This window comes from Rutilus rutilus (genome assembly GCF_951802725.1).
Source record: "Rutilus rutilus genome assembly, chromosome: 15".
NCBI classification, from domain to species: Eukaryota; Metazoa; Chordata; class Actinopteri; order Cypriniformes; family Leuciscidae; genus Rutilus; species Rutilus rutilus.
The window spans coordinates 15911476-15930120 of NC_140220.1; the positions used below are offsets into that span (position 1 = coordinate 15911476).

At 37.0% G+C, this 18645-nt stretch overlaps 1 protein-coding gene across 1 annotated transcript in view; it reads right to left on the bottom strand.

The window, feature by feature from the left end:
• rev3l (REV3 like, DNA directed polymerase zeta catalytic subunit) overlaps window positions 1-18645 on the bottom strand; it is a 128608-nt gene that overhangs the window by 95670 nt on the left and 14293 nt on the right. The window contains exons 2-3 of the mRNA XM_084433337.1: window positions 6205-6394; window positions 2609-2683 (exon numbers count right to left, since the gene is read on the bottom strand). Of these exons, the coding sequence (XP_084289463.1) occupies window positions 2609-2683; window positions 6205-6394 (265 nt within the window). The remainder of the gene's footprint in view (window positions 1-2608; window positions 2684-6204; window positions 6395-18645) is intronic.

Here is an 18645-nt window from a genome sequence, read left to right on the forward strand (position 1 = left end):
GGCAATTTTGACAAGCTATAATAAATTATCTGGGGGGATTTTGAGCTGAAATTTCACAGACACAATCTGGGGACAACATAGATTATATTACATACTGTGAAAAGGGTCATATGTCACCTTTAATAAACACCCTGACGCTTCCGAGCTTGATAATGGCAGTGAATTGCCACCATCAGTTTGAAGCTCAAAAAAGTGCATCAATCCATCATAAACGAACTCCAAACGGCTCTGGTGGGTTAATAAAGGCCTTCTTAAGCAAACCGATGATTTTGTGTAAGAAAAATATTCATAGTAAAAACGTTATAAAGTAAAATAACTAGCTTCCGGCCAAACAAACAAACATACGGATTCGACTTAAGTGTAAAACGCAACATGCCATGGTCCTGCTGCAAGGAGGCATGAGGACTGCAGATGTGGAGAGAGCAATAAACAGCAATGTCTGTAATGTAAGATGCCTAAGACAACATTCACTCAAGTGAATTCAAAAGCAAACGCTTGTCGTTCAGCCAATACGTGACCTCTGAGGCTGAGACTAGACTGTTGCTATAGTAGCCTAATATTAATGCTAGAAAGCTTATGCACTTCACAATTGTGATTTAAAAAAAAATAGTCTATACTAATGAATTTTCACATTCATTTTATCAATTAGTGAGGCTTCTCTTGAAGCAAGGTCAGACATTCTCAGGGGGTCGGGGGAAAATGCCCAAATTAATAAAATTCACCCAAAATGTAAAATACAGTGGCAAAAAAATAAATAAATAAAATAAATAAATAATTCAAACAAGCAACAGCAAAAGTTACAAAACAAGACAAGACAAGCAAACAGTCTAATAAAATAAGATCAAATAAACAAAAATGGCCATAGTTATTTTTATAAAAAAAAATTAAGAAAAATTACAACAAGCCACAGCAAAAGAGATGCACGCGTCTCCAAGGCGAGCAACACACAGTGGGTTACTAAACGAATCCAGGGTTTTGAACGAATTGGTTCAGTAATTTAGTGACCCAGTCACTTGTTTTGCTCCAGAATGAATCAGCCGTTTTGAACAAAACAGTTGAATGAATGCTTCTATGACTCACTCATTATTGGCTATTAATTTCATAATTAAAAGTATTATGCAGTTGTCCTTAATGGGAAAGTTAATTTATGTCACTTCCCTGTAGGTGAGATTTCATAGAAATTATACTCATAGAAAGATAATTTTGTAAAATCCAAATACGTTCTAGAGATTTTTATTAAACAATGTCTTTCATGCATGTTCAATGAACCATAAACAACTATTGCATATGCACCTGTGGAACAGTCCTTAGAAGAGTAGTTCACTTTAAAATGAAAATTACCCCATGATTTACACACCCTCAAGCCATCCTAGGTGTATATGACTTTCTTCTTTCAGACGAATACAATTGGAGTTATATTAAAAGGTGACATCATGACAACCCAGTAACTTTGTTTGGTAAGCCTTTCTCTGCAAGCATGTAAAAAAATAAGCAGATCAGATTTCGCTCCTCTTCTGACGTAGGAAGGGAATCTTATTATAATATTACAGCCCCTTAATCTGCATATTTCCACCCACAGCAGCGCCATTTGGTTTTCGCAAGCGACAACAGTGTAACCAGTCCTAACGCAATGGCAAATGTTCGAGCAAAGCATGCAAACTGCTGGACAGATGAGCACAGAACACTATAGAGTCCCAGCCTCAGAGGAGACAAGAGAGCAGTGGATTTATTCTATTTTCAACGGAAATCCCCAAGAAACAGATGACTCAATGTAACTCCACAACATCTACATAAATGGATCCATTAACCATTCAGAAACGTCCAGGTGTGTCTAAAAGTTGAACCTCTTCCTGAGTCTATCTCTCCGTAAGGCTGCACTCTGCTACTAGTTATTTCTGAGATTTTGGATGAGTGAGATTGGCCTGTTTGTTATTGTATCCAAAGCATTTGCATTTAAAGGGACACACAAAAACGGCACGTTTTTGCTCACACCCAAAAATGGGCAATTTTGACAAGCTATAATAAATTATCTGGGGGGATTTTGAGCTGAAATTTCACAGACACAATCTGGGGACAACATAGATTATATTACATACTGTGAAAAGGGTCATATGTCACCTTTAATAAACACCCTGACGCTTCCGAGCTTGATAATGGCAGTGAATTGCCACCATCAGTTTGAAGCTCAAAAAAGTGCATCAATCCATCATAAACGAACTCCAAACGGCTCTGGTGGGTTAATAAAGGCCTTCTTAAGCAAACCGATGATTTTGTGTAAGAAAAATATTCATAGTAAAAACGTTATAAAGTAAAATAACTAGCTTCCGGCCAAACAAACAAACATACGGATTCGACTTAAGTGTAAAACGCAACATGCCATGGTCCTGCTGCAAGGAGGCATGAGGACTGCAGATGTGGAGAGAGCAATAAACAGCAATGTCTGTAATGTAAGATGCCTAAGACAACATTCACTCAAGTGAATTCAAAAGCAAACGCTTGTCAATCAGAATTGAGTTGTACCCAACATTAATGATACTGCTGCACTGGTACAGAAGTGTCAGTACTTTTTGATATCCGTTTACACACCCACACACATACTAGGACTCACCTTTTGACCATCTGTGGGTTGTATAGGTAAATCTTCATAAAGGTTTTTTCCTTCATATGGTATCCATAGAAAGGCCTGTGGAGAGATAAGACGGTCAGATCTTTGTCCAGATGTTTCAATAGGTAAACAACGAATATTCAAGTAAATACAGACAGATTTGGAATGTAAATAGTTGAGAAAGCGTGTTGAGTAAGCTCTTAAAGTAACCACAGCCTAATATGTTAATGTTAAATAACTTTAACTGTAAGCATTAATCTGCATTTAATTTTACAATGAAGAGTGTTTTTTTTTTTTTTTTTTTTATTATTACAGGGACAGTGCATATTAATAAACATTTCTGCCAATATGCCAGAGTTAGCCAGAAGGCTATTTTTCATCTGCAGTCCCCAGACAGATGTTAAAAGTCACCCTAAAAGAGAGTAAAATTACATAACATTTAAAAAAAAAATTGTACAATACATTTAGTAAGAAATCCTATTATGTTAAAAAATTCAGTCGAAATACAGCAAACCAACAATCAAAACAAACATCTGACAAAAAGAACATAACATATACACACACACAAGGCAAGAAGCCAGCAGTGGATAGAGCAGGTCTAGAAATGTGTTAATGTTGACAGATCTGAAATTCAAGAAGCCATTTCTTAAAATTTCTGATGATTAAGGGAATGTGGTTCCATTCAGTAGCAGCTCGAACAGAAAAAGAAGTATGACCAAATACACTTTTTCTAAAGGGAATGACAATCTCCCATCGCTGCACCTCTGGTTCTGCTGTGATCAGCTGTACGGATGTTAACAAACTGGTGGAGTGGAGGAGATGATAAACCATGAATAATTTTGTATAGAAGACATAGATTTGAGTATTTGACCATGTTTTCCCAGCTGAGTAATCTATGTTTTTGTAATATTGGACAATGATGAGAAATAATTGGTTTCTTATCCAGAATTTTAACAGATCGTTTGTAAAGTGACTGCAGAGGTTTCAGAGATGTAACACCAGCTTGTGACCAGATGGGTAAACAGTAAGTGATATGTGATAAGATCATAGAGTGCATGTACAATTTTGCTGCCTGTGTGGACATTTGATGGCGAATGTGTCTAAAATTCATGAGGTTAAATTTGATGCAATTACAGACCCTTTTTACATGCGATGTAAACGACAATTTTGAATCAATCAAAACCACCAGATATTTGTATTCTGACACAATCTGCAGCCTTTCCCCAGAAACGAAAATATCTGGCTCAACACTAAAGTTTTTGTGGGACTTTGTGAAAAACATTGCTACTGTTTTTGATGTATTCAGCTGCAGGCAGGATTGTTTCAACCAAGCTGTAATGTTATCAATGGATTTAGTGAGCTTCTCAGCCACCTGAGAGATATTCTTACCATTTTACATTTAATTATTTTATTTAATTTCTGTAAAATTACACAGAAGTGAAAAAGTGAACCCAGAGTGTTTTGCCTTCAAAAAGCACTTACAAGCATGGTTGCATGCAATATCTTTGATTAATTTTAGGAGCACTAAAAGCTAAAAATAACCATTTGTAATTTCATTTTTACTAAATCTAACTGCATTAGATTTACTAAACTAATCCAATTACAGAGCTCCACAATTGATTTCTTCAATTGATAAAATGATCGAGTTGACGTGCGCATTTATGTCTCACAAGTTTAAAAATCGAAATTAATCTTTTGACATGCGCACACTGCATGAATATACAGTTTCCTGCTTCTAAGTTATTTGGTTTAAAAAGCATACTTGATATTTATCTATTTAGGTTCCTATAATTAGGAGACCACAATACCTGAAGCTTTGTGCTGTGCTACTACTTATCATCGAGACTGTGAATGAGAGTCCAAAGCAAAGGACTAGTGGGGCATGGCCACCATATGCAGCTTGTAACACACGATCCACTCATTTAAAACTTCCTAAATGTGTAATGTATGTGTACTGAAGTGAATATTCCTGCGTGTTCCATTCTCTTCACTCTTTAGCCCATCAAACAACACAAACTGTAGTTTTAAATGAATACTTATATTTATGGGGAGTTGATAGACTCCCCTGTCATTTTATGTTCTCCATTTGAAAACAGACTTTGTAAATGTATTTTGCCTGTTGTAATGTTATGCTGTTGTTATAAATAAAAAGATGCAACTGGGATTATTAAACTGCACTAAAGTAGTCATGTCTTCTATTCAGATGGTTTAGAATCTTTTATACTTTATTTCTTACAATAATTTTTACATGCTATATTCTTTACCTGTTTGTGTACCTGATTTTTTTTTTAAACACTTTAGTGACAGTGCTATATATATATATATATATATATATATATATATAAATTTTATTTTGCACTCTTTCAGATTATTTATTGATTGCAGAAATGTGTTTTGTTTTATGTAAGGAGGGAGCGAAATTGCAGAAATTACAGTATTTAAAAAGTGTTAAATACAAAAAGTATGTTCAGGTCAATTTTGATCATTACCGCAGACATCATTATTTATATCCAAACTACAAACTTTTAAATTAATCGTAAAGCTCTACTTCAGAGTAGGATCTAACCCAGAACAGTAGGAACTACCAGCGGCGTAAATCTATGTTGGTTGGTCGAATGCATGCGAAATACCAGCACCCACCATTTTTAAAAAGCAATGTAAACACGTTTATTATAGCCTATACATTTACTTCATTAACAAAATCCACGAACATGGAAAACAGCGATCGATGGACCGATGCCAAAGTCCACGCACATCTCAACCTTGGAGGAAATCCAATGCGACTTTGAAGAGACCAAGTGAAACATGATTATGCTTTTCTGCTCATCTAGCGACATTGGGCATCAACCACACGGCAAACGCTACAATACTTTTTCGTAATAAAGTCTGCAGAGCCGTCAAAATAAAAGACCCCAACAGCCAGAGTGGCAGGATGTGATCAGAGTTTTTACTGGCGGTGCGACTGCAACCAGAAAGTAATTTAGTTCTCGGGGGACCGCCCGGGTGGCTAGTTCTTATAACAGAGTTCCTATAATTACCCGTAGTGAAAGACCCTTAAATTATCGTAATTCACTGCACTTTGGGCTTTCACATGCTTCGTCAAGTTCAATTTGTTGGAAGTTCAATTTGTTTTTGTGCACATACTCCGAGACAGAGCGGAAAGCAGAGAAGCCAAAGTATACTTTGGGCATTTAGTGCACGCTTAAAGGGTCAAACACACACAAATCTGTGTCAAAATGTCTGTCTTGGCAAGTATTTATGCAAACCGAATCGGTTTTGTTTTTAGTGAATGTAAAGAGTTAGGAGAAAATCGGATTCCGAAGCGTGTCAGTACTGGATCCATGCATTAGGTGCTAATACCCATCTTATACCTGCTGCTGTCTGTGTCCTTAATGTTAATCAAATAACAAAAGCAAAACTTGCACACAAAAAAACCCTGCAAAATTGTCTAATAAACCAACATGAAAAAGAATCGTGATAAGATCATGGTCCGTGACATTGCATGAAAAAATTGTGATATGATATTTTTGCCATATCACCAACTCTTAGTAGCCATCCAAGCAAACCCTAGTGTGCACTTGCGTGCCTTTTACACGTACATGCCAGACACCAGAACCACTTTAAAGATGTGCTGCACATTAGACGAGGGGTTTCCCATGCTGACATTCAGGGCTCTGTCAATACTGTAGGCCACCTGTCGAAGGTAACAATCCGCTTCCTGTCCAAATCTGTCATACGGCACGTAGATGTATGGGAACACGCCATGCAGATGAAGACATGTCTTCTGGCCTACAAACAAAAGAGAAAAAGAAAAAGCATCAGCATCATCTTATACGAGTGATGAAAGGAAAAAAGTTCTTGAAATTAAGGTGCTTGAGAGATTTTGTGCACTTCTCTTCTCAAATAAGGTAAATTCTACTTCTGCAGTCTGTTCAACAGCACGACACTTCACTAGAATAGACTTGTGTCCATATCATCATTGTTTGATAAATATCCTGCACTGTACAATGAATTTGAAAGCAATAAGCCACAAGAGGCCAAGCATTGCAGTGACTGCAATACAGTTATGAAGTGGTGCAGTGGCGTGCACAGACCTCCTTCCAGGGCAGGTGCGGAAGGACCAAAAAGGGCACTTTTAAAAAAAACGTTAACTGTATTTAAAACAGTACCTGTCTGTCTGTTGTGTTTTTATATATTTTAATGATTTCCTCACAATTATTTGGAATATCTCGCTCGATGGAGAGCAGCAGTAGGTCAGAGAGCCTCTCTTCATTGCCAATGAAAAGATGTTGATACAATTAAAATGCATAACACAAACAAAAATAGGGAAATGATGATATTATTTACTTTACTAAACAGAGAATCAAGTAGGTAATTATGAGGAATTCATGTTTAGTTATGTTGATGTTATACATTTTATGTAGGCTATGTATTCATTAAAGTGTTAGCTATCATGAAATCAGTAACACTTTACAATAAGGTTTCATTAGTTAAATTTGTTAACATGAACTAATAACGAACTGCACTTCTACACCATTTATTAATCTTAGTTAATATTAATTTCAGCATTTACTAAAACATTATTAAAATCAAAAGTTGTATTTGTTAACATTAGTTAATGCACTGACTGTGACATAACATGAACAAACAATTAAAAGTTGTATTATTATTAACTAAGATTAACAAATAGGCCTACAGTAGCCTAACAAATGTTTTGCTCATGATTAGTTAATGTTAGTTAATATAAAAAATAAACAAATGAACCTTATTGTAAAGTGTACTCTGAAAATTTCCTTTCACTAGATGTAACGTTATTTCCCCTAGCTAATAACACTTGCTATGGCCTTGGACAAAAACGAATGACATTGTCAGACTCAGAATGCGGCTGCAATTAAGTAATACTTTTATGATTGTTAAGCATAACTCACATGCTGCCGCAACTTTTACAGTAGCATGGTAGGATAAATGTAACTTTTCCATATTAGCTTAATGTTACCTGCTGCCCGTGCAGTTTGAAGACTCATGCTATGTAGCGCTGCAAAGGAAACTCCGCCTACCACTTCACCTCCGCCAAGTGTATTGTTATTTATTATAATATTTATTTTAATAATAATTATTATTATTTAAATTTATCAGAGAGGGGCACAATACATTTTGAGACAAAAGGGGCAGGGGCTTGAGTGGTGTTAAGCACAATAATGGTACTGCAGCAAGTCTGGTATCGTTACGTTTTTAACATCTCAGTATCGACCACAGAAGTATCGATAGTTTTACCAAAACACTAAAACCAACAAGTAAAGCAATTTGCATACAAGAACAATACAACCATATATGGTATTGTTTTTGTATTTTTTTTTTCCTTTCACTTGATAATACTTGATAGGACAGTAAAAAGGGGGGGTGTACACATTAGGGGAGTGCGATATTGACAAAAAAAAATTTATATCTCGCTATTTTGTCGATAACTATGATAAGATGATATTTGCTGAGTGTGTCATTGTGCTGGGTAGATGACTCCTAAAGTTTTTGTTATTCTTCATATTCTGTGCGGTGGTTAGTTCGCAGCAGTGACTTTTTAATTTCAAATAGGTTTAAATACATTTTTAGCTTTTATATGCATTCTTACCTTTATAAGGGCATTTTTCTTACCTAATTAAATGTAGCCTACGCATGATTTATTATGTAAAATTATTACATTTAATCAAATTCAATTAGAATAATACACACTATAGGGCTGTTAACAATTAAATGAAATCAGTATCAACAAAATCCATCTTTGCAATGCAGAGGAAACACAGAAGCTCCATCTGAAGTGGCATTCAGATGCATTTACACAGACTGTTTAATGCTGCTCAGATGAGACAAATGCATTTAACCTACAGTTACAAATTCATAAATAATATTTTGAAATTTTAAAAGATCATTTAAATTTAAATGTGAAACTTAATCACCAGTAGGTGGCGGCAAGTCACTGTTAATAAGCTAATCACTGAGTAATTAATTCAACGAATTCATTCAAACGACTGATCGTTTCAGGAACGAAGCATTTCACCTTCTTACTGACGAGTCATTGAATAATTCATTTAACCGATTCGTTCAAATGGCTTGATTCATTCAGTAATGAAACACCACTGTATGTTGCTCAGAGACTCAAAACAGTTCTGCCATGGCTTTGTTTTGTAACTATTTTCGTCTGCGAAATGGAGCAAAACAGGCAATATTGTCTAAAATGTGAGTCACTTAATATCAACTTGTTTATTGAACATCGGTCCTGATATTGAAAACTGGCACTCTTTGTGTGATTGCTTAGCTATATCATGATATATATATTTCCAAAAGGATAAATACTCAATACAGGGGCATTTTTACTGCATTTTAATAAAGTAAATCATGCAGTGAGAACATGCACTCTAAATGCACATGTGCAGTCTAACCTAAATCAGAAAAGCTACATAATGCAGTCAGTGTATGCGTGGACTCTTTGGCTGTGTTTTGTTTGGTTTTTGCAAAGTGAGGGACATAATGTCAAATTCCACATCATTAAAATAACAATTACGATATTACTGTAGGCTATATATATATATATATATATATATATATATATATATATATATATATATATATATATATATATATATATATATATATATATATATATATACAGTGAGGAAAATAAGTATTTGAACACCCTGCTATTTTGCAAGTTCTCCCACTTGGAAATCATGGAGGGGTCTGAAATTGTCATCGTAGGTGCATGTCCACTGTGAGAGACATAATCTAAAAAAAAAAATCCAGAAATCACAATATATGATTTTTTAACTATTTATCTGTATGATACAGCTGCAAATAAGTATTTGAACACCTGTCTATCAGCTAGAATTCTGACCCTCAAAGACCTGTTAGTCTGCCTTTAAAATGTCCACCTCCACTCCATTTATTATCCTAAATTAGATGCACCTGTTTGAGGTCGTTAGCTGCATAAAGACACCTGTCCACCCCATACAATCAGTAAGAATCCAACTACTAACATGGCCAAGACCAAAGAGCTGTCCAAAGACACTAGAGACAAAATTGTACACCTCCACAAGGCTGGAAAGGGCTACGGGGAAATTGCCAAGCAGCTTGGTGAAAAAAGGTCCACTGTTGGAGCAATCATTAGAAAATGGAAGAAGCTAAACATGACTGTCAATCTCTCTCGGACTGGGGCTCCATGCAAGATCTCACCTCGTGGGGTCTCAATGATCCTAAGAAAGGTGAGAAATCAGCCCAGAACTACACGGGAGGAGCTGGTCAATGACCTGAAAAGAGCTGGGACCACCGTTTCCAAGGTTACTGTTGGTAATACACTAAGACGTCATGGTTTGAAATCATGCATGGCACGGAAGGTTCCCCTGCCTAAACCAGCACATGTCAAGGCCTGTCTTAAGTTTGCCAATGACCATTTGGATGATCCAGAGGAGTCATGGGAGAAAGTCATGTGGTCAGATGAGACCAAAATATAACTTTTTGGTCATAATTCCACTAAACGTGTTTGGAGGACGAAGAATGATGAGTACCATCCCAAGAACACCATCCCTACTGTGAAACATGGGGGTGGTAGCATCATGCTTTGGGGGTGTTTTTCTGCACATGGGACAGGGCGACTGCACTGTATTAAGGAGAGGATGACCGGGGCCATGTATTGCGAGATTTTGGGGAACAACCTCCTTCCCTCAGTTAGAGCATTGAAGATGGGTCGAGGCTGGGTCTTCCAACATGACAATGACCCGAAGCACACAGCCAGGATAACCAAGGAGTGGCTCTGTAAGAAGCATCAAGGTTCTGGCGTGGCCTAGCCAGTCTCCAGACCTAAACCCAATAGAGAATCTTTGGAGGGAGCTCAAACTCCGTGTTTCTCAGCGACAGCCCAGAAACCTGACTGATCTAGAGAAGATCTGTGTGGAGGAGTGGGCCAAAATCCCTCCTGCAGTGTGTGCAAACCTGGTGAAAAACTACAGGAAACGTTTGACCTCTGTAATTGCAAACAAAGGCTACTGTACCAAATATTAACATTGATTTTCTCAGGTGTTCAAATACTTATTTGCAGCAGTATCATACAAATAAATAGTTAAAAAATCATACATTGGGATTTCTGGATTTTTTTTTTTTTGATTATGTCTCTCACAGTGGACATGCACCTACGATGACAATTTCAGACCCCTCCATGATTTCTAAGTGGGAGAACTTGCAAAATAGCAGGGTGTTCAAATACTTATTTTCCTCACTGTATATATATATATATATATATATAGTGAGGAAAATAAGTATTTGAACACCCTGCTATTTTGCAAGTTCTCCCACCAAATCATGGAGGGGTCTGAAATTGTCATCGTAGGTGCATGTCCACTGTGAGAGACATAATCAAAAAAAAAAAATCCAGAAATCACAATGTATGATTTTTTTTAAACTATTTATTTGTATGATACAGCTGCAAATAAGTATTTGAACACCTGAGAAAATCAATGTTAATATTTGGTACAGTAGCCTTTGTTTGCAATTACAGAGGTCAAACGTTTCCTGTAGTTTTTCACCAGGTTTGCACACACTGCAGGAGGGATTTTGGCCCACTCCTCCACACAGATCTTCTCTAGATCAGTCAGGTTTCTGGGCTGTCGCTGAGAAACACGGAGTTTGAGCTCCCTCCAAAGATTCTCTATTGGGTTTAGGTCTGGAGACTGGCTAGGCCACGCCAGAACCTTGATATGCTTCTTACAGAGCCACTCCTTGGTTATCCTGGCTGTGTGCTTCGGGTCATTGTCATGTTGGAAGACCCAGCCTCGACCCATCTTCAATGCTCTAACTGAGGGAAGGAGGTTGTTCCCCAAAATCTCGCAATACATGGCCCCGGTCATCCTCTCCTTAATACAGTGCAGTCGCCCTGTCCCATGTGCAGAAAAACACCCCCAAAGCATGATGCTACCACCCCCATGCTTCACAGTAGGGATGGTGTTCTTGGGATGGTACTCATCATTCTTCTTCCTCCAAACACGTTTAGTGGAATTATGACCAAAAAGTTATATTTTGGTCTCATCTGACCACATGACTTTCTCCCATGACTCCTCTGGATCATCCAATCTAATTTAGGATAATAAATGGAGTGGAGGTGGACATTTTAAAGGCAGACTAACAGGTCTTTGAGGGTCAGAATTCTAGCTGATAGACAGGTGTTCAAATACTTATTTGCAGCTGTATCATACAAATAAATAGTTAAAAAACCATATATTGTGATTTCTGGATTTTTTTATTTAGATTATGTCTCTCACAGTGGACATGCACCTACGATGACAATTTCAGACCCCTCCGTGATTTGCAAGTGGGAGAACTTGCAAAATAGCAGGGTGTTCAAATACTTATTTTCCTCACTGTGTATATATATATATATATATATATATATATATATATATATATATATATATATATATATATATATATATATATATGTTTAGCCTGTGAAAACCCAGCTAAAGTCATTTTTTTGTGATTCAATGTTTTCTACATAAAATCATCCTACATAATGTAAAGAACATTCTGTGAAAATCTAACCTTGATATCTTTAATATTGACTGAGTAAGGCCATGTCAAAGATTTGCTAAAGTTCGGGCTCAGAAAATCATATTTTTGAGAAATTCCAATTTAAAAAAAAGTTATTTGTTAAAACTGCAACACAATTGATCCATAGTTATCCTGCATATGTGCCTTATAACACATTAAAGCTGAGATTCTCCCCTTTTTAGTGATATATGACACATCAGTGGAAAAATTCTTAAAGTTTTGTAAAACAGGTCTATTTATTATGATGTGCATGTCCAAAAAGCTAAAAGCATAAACACATTGAAACGAATGGGGGTACCACAAGAGCTTGATCGTAGCAACAATTACCATGTCAATTCAGTGGAATGATTTGTATAACTTTATTAGTAAAATGTAATATCAGTGAAATGTCAATAATATATAAATTAAATAACATAACATTTCTCATTCTCTGAAATTATCATTCTCTTACTGGCCCACGGTGTAATTGAGTTAAAAAAAAAAAAAAAAAAAAAAAAAATTTTCAAGGGATAGTTCACCCAAAAATGATTTACTCATACTCACCCTCGTGTTATTCTGATCCTGTATACAGTAAGTTTCTTGCTTCTGTTAATAATAAGATATTTTAAAGAATGTTGGTAATGAGACAGTTGACGGCACCCATTGACTTCCATAGGTGCCGCCCAACTGTCTGGTTATCAACATTCTTTAAAATATCTTATTATTAACAGAAGCAAGAAACTTATACAGGATCAGAATAACATGAGGGTGAGTATGAGTAAATCATTTTTGGGTGAACTATCCCTTTAACAGGTCAGTTTCAAACTTTGTACACATTCTAAAATTGTCTAGATGCAAAATAAAATCCTGAGTGACAGCAACTCTCCCTCCTTGAAAAATAAAGAACACTTTTCCCCATTTAATTGAAATACTTGCAGTTGCAAGAGAAACTGATTTTCAGTTTCACATCTGGACTTCCAGCATGGTGTTGGTGCTGGTGTTCCCTATTCATGTTCGCCAGACAAATAGCTTGGGGTTCAATCACCAAAACTGGCTTGTCCTCCTCATCATGTTGGTCACTGCCTGAAAAAGCAAAGATCATTTTTTTCAATTCAAAGCAAGATACCTAAAAACATGATTGCGTAACATGCAAGAATTGGAAGTGGGTTTAATTACACATTTAAAATGGATAATGAAGCATTTTATATGAAAATATCAGAAAATATTTTTTCAGTTTAGTCAGACTGGATCTGATTAATTGAGGGGAGGGCATAGGAATAAGAAACAGCCTATAGGTGGTAAGCAGACTTCAATTCAGAGTGTAGCCTAATGAGACAAATAAACATCATGCCATAAACGTAATTAATTTAAACTGACTCAATCCCCATCAACAAATGTAATAAACATTTAAATCCACTATTTTTGCATCACAGATATGTGTTAGCATTACATTCGCTGGACACTGACAGTATACATTTACATATTTAGCATAAAAAAAACTTACCGTCAAATTCCTCGTCAGTTTCGTCAAAGAATGTGTCCTGTTCATCATCACAATCATCCTCCAGAAAATAATCCGCAATAAAACCAGTTAAATCATAATTTGGGGCAATTCCACCGAGATTAATATCAAGCAAGCTGTTTAGGCAAGCAGCTATTTTTCCGTTCATGCTGTGCTCATACTTCGGTGTCGCCGGCGAAGCCATGGCCATGTCAGATGTCAAAACAACGCATTAACGTTGCCATCCAGCAAATAACACGTAGCAGGCCAAAAATGTCTTTCAAATAAGTTTAATATTATTGGCAGAATACCAAGCTACAAAACAAATAAGCAGTTCTTAAAATATTGGCTATGACAAGAAAAAAATCACCACAGACATCTAAACGCGGCTGACATCTCTCTTTTTTTTCCATTGTGTTGACCTGATTACCGGCGCTCGCGGATTGATATTAAAGTCTGTTTTTACTCTTTCTAATAGAAAAGACACAGAAAAGAAGTTCCTGAACCGAATGGCATACGAATCAGCAGTGTTGCTGCGCGAAATAAACCCAGAGACGATTAAAATCAATGTTTAGGAAGCCCACGTCCGTTTTTTTTTTTGCGCAAAAGTACAACATAGTGTCAATAAAATCATTAATTTCAGTATTTATCATGTTATAAATGAAAATGTAAGTATTGCATCTCAAAACTATTGGTATAATCTATCATTTACAGCAATAAACGCACATGGACTATTTTGGTCATTTTTATGGCTATGACTACTTTGACGCTCGTTAACTCATAATTCGATTCTGCGACTTTAGCCGGGGTTTCACAGGCGGGGTCACATATATATACAGTTAGGAAAATAAGTATTTGAACACCCTGCTATTTTGCAAGTTCTCCCACTTGGAAATCACGGAGGGGTCTGAAATTGTCATCGTAGGTGCATGTCCACTGTGAGAGACATAATCTAAAAATAAAAATCCAGAAATCACAATATATGATTTTTTAACTATTTATTTGTATGATACAGCTGCAAATAAGTATTTGAACACCTGTCTATCAGCTAGAATTCTGACCCTCAAAGACCTGTTAGTCTGCCTTTAAAATGTCCACCTCCACTCCATTTATTATCCTAAATTAGATGCATCTGTTTGAGGTCGTTAGCTGCATAAAGACACCTGTCCACCCCATACAATCATTAAGAATCCAACTACTAACATGGCCAAGACCAAAGAGCTGTCCAAAGACACTAGAGACAAAATTGTACACCTCCACAAGGCTGGAAAGGGCTACGGGGAAATTGCCAAGCAGCTTGGTGAAAAAAGGTCCACTGTTGGAGCAATCATTAGAAAATGGAAGAAGCTAAACATGACTGTCAATCTCCCTCGGACTGGGGCTCCATGCAAGATCTCACCTCGTGGGGTCTCAATGATCCTAAGAAAGGTGAGAAATCAGCCCAGAACTACACGGGAGGAGCTGGTCAATGACCTGAAAAGAGCTGGGACCACCGTTTCCAAGGTTACTGTTGGTAATACACTTAGACGTCATGGTTTGAAATCATGCATGGCACGGAAGGTTCCCCTGCTTAAACCAGCACATGTCAAGGCCCGTCTTAAGTTTGCCAATGACCATTTGGATGATCCAGAGGAGTCATGGGAGAAAGTCATGTGGTCAGATGAGACCAAAATAGAACTTTTTGGTCATAATTCCACTAAACGTGTTTGGAGGAAGAAGAATGATGAGTACCATCCCAAGAACACCATCCCTACTGTGAAGCATGGGGGTGGTAGCATCATGCTTTGGGGGTGTTTTTCTGCACATGGGACAGGGCGACTGCACTGTATTAAGGAGAGGATGACTGGGGCCATGTATTGCGAGATTTTGGGGAACAACCTCCTTCCCTCAGTTAGAGCATTGAAGATGGGTCGAGGCTGGGTCTTCCAACATGACAATGACCCGAAGCACACAGCCAGGATAACCAAGGAGTGGCTCTGTAAGAAGCATATCAAGGTTCTGGCGTGGCCTAGCCAGTCTCCAGACCTAAACCCAATAGAGAATCTTTGGAGGGAGCTCAAACTCCGTGTTTCTCAGCGACAGCCCAGAAACCTGACTGATCTAGAGAAGATCTGTGTGGAGGAGTGGGCCAAAATCCCTCCTGCAGTGTGTGCAAACCTGGTGAAAAACTACAGGAAACGTTTGACCTCTGTAATTGCAAACAAAGGCTACTGTACCAAATATTAACATTGATTTTCTCAGGTGTTCAAATACTTATTTGCAGCTGTATCATACAAATAAATAGTTAAAAAATCATACATTGTGATTTCTGGATTTTATTTTTTAGATTATGTCTCTCACAGTGGACATGCACCTACGATGACAATTTCAGACCCCTCCATGATTTCTAAGTGGGAGAACTTGCAAAATAGCAGGGTGTTCAAATACTTATTTTCCTCACTGTATGTATATATGTATATATATATATATATATATATATATATATATATATATATATATGTGTGTGTGTGTGTGTGTGTGTGTGTGTGTGTGTGTGTGTGTGTGTGTGTGTGTGTGTGTGTGTGTGTGTGTGTGTGTATGTATGTATGTATGTATGTATGTATGTATGTATGTATGTATGTATGTATGTATGTATGTATGTATGTATATATATATATATATATATATATATATATATATATATATATATATAGCACACTCCTAATTCGCATTATGAAAATGATTTGATTTAATTAAAACATACTGTTGACAAGTAAAGGGAACTTCTACATATCCCATGCTCAGGGAATAGGGAGCAGTACGTAGGGGCCCGGGTCAATCAGAACGCAGTCCTCAAGAGTACTCCAAAGGGACCGCAAAGATCAATCGTGAAAACGATGATCATATGACTTTAAAATAGGGCTGCACAATTAATCGCAATGAAACCGCACGCGATTTGGCAAAGGCTGCGATAATTTTATGCGCAGCTTTGTCAGTGCAGCACGGCCGATCGGTAGTAAATGCTGCTCCATCTGAACACCAGAGGGCGTCTCACGCAGACACGCCAAATATGCCCCGCCACAGAAGTACAATAACACACATCATTCAAGGAAATCCCTATCAGGCATCATACTATGGCTGTAGCTGAATAAACAAAAGTTTGAAATGCTTTGATTAAACATGACTAATAAACACACAAATGCCTTATTCTGTGTAAGAAGAATCACATCATCTCACAGAAGGATGCTCAACTGTCGTTATGAAGTGAATTTGGAGTAAAAGCATGTTATTAAATGTTGTTAAATGTCTTTTGCTGGACATGAGGTTCATAAATGCATGTTTGGAAAGATGTTTGACGCGTGTTTTTTCAAATGCACGTTATAAGTGACTCAAACTCACAGTGCTTTCAAATGGAGCAGCGTTTACAGAGCCATACAAGCTGTGCATAAAAAAAAAAAAAAATTTGCAGCCTTAACGATATCATAATCGCGATAAGCCAAATCGGTTTAAGTGTGATTTCATGTAAATTGCGATTAATTGTGCAGCCCTACTTATATTATTATCATTTTTTTTATGATTGAAAAATCGACAACGAATGTCATTATCTTTATTCGCGTCTGCCCACAGTGCACGGAAAACTTCCGCCAGTCGCGCCAAATCACAGCACTGAATAATGCATTTCTATGAACAAAATGCATCTAAAAATAGTGGAGGAAACTAGAGTGAGCTGTTGCGGGATAGGTGCATGATCCAAACTGCCCAAAACATGAGAATTATTTATTTTAAGTTTCAAGCTAATGTGTTAGCGTGATGTTGAATGCGGCTTCCCTGTCAGGGGCTTTGAAAGTTGTGTGTGTCTCTTAGAGGATAAAGAAATTTTCTTGGAATGTTCTGCATGAATACACACATTCACTTTGGCCACAGTAACTGCATGAACACACACATTCACTTTAGACACAGTAACTGGTTCCTGGAGAACATTCCACTTATCTGTTAACACTGTGTTTTTGTTTTTCTTTATTATCTTTATTATCATCTTCATGTTTAACGTAGGGATTTAAACTGTCCTTTAACTTTATAGCTCTTTTGCACATATAGGATAGATATAGATATATTCCCTATACATGTTTTCATAGCACTCAGTTGGCATGTTTGTTTGAAGGACAGCATTGGGAGGATGTGGAATAGTGTGTTTTGTCTATAAAATAAAATAGAAAATTGAGCTTTTTATTAGTGATCGAACGATATATCGGTCGGCCGATATTTGCGGGTTTTACGTGTATCGGCATCGGCCGATTTTTTTCCCGGCATTATTTACAGACAGGCGTCCGCAGGCAGCGCTGTGTTGCTGGAGACACTGCAGTTCACGTGCAGCCCATGCACTGCCCCTCCCACACTAGCAGAGTGCTGGAAGCCTCTTCAAGACAACGGCCAGTTTTAAACTTTCAAAGCATCTTTTAACTGTTTGACTTAGCTGAAATATTGCCATACACTTTGAAAGTGGAAACACGTTGCTCTATATGTGCGTGCAACTATAGCTAAGCAAGTTTGTGGGTCCAAATGGAAATCGCGAATAGGGATGCAACGATACCATTTTTTCAGAACCGATCCGATCCGATACCAAAAATTCTGAGTATCGGCCGATACCGATCCGTACCGATACCAGCGCAGTTTTTTTTTAATCAAGTAGAATTTCTATAACTCTGTGTTGAACTGATAATAAGAACTAAAAAAAGAAAAACAACAACAAAAAATATATGATCATAATCTGACATAAATGCTATTATAAACTAGATTAGTGGATAATTCAGCAGTAAAATTTAGTCTAGAAAAATTACGAGTGCACAATAATTGTATAAAATTTGAACATTTTGTGAAAAAAAACGTTTAGTGGGGAACAAATTAGAGACAATAAGTGTAACACTAAATCTGGTAAAACTTTACACATTGCTCTTTGTATTGTTGTAAAATACATTCATGAAAAACAACA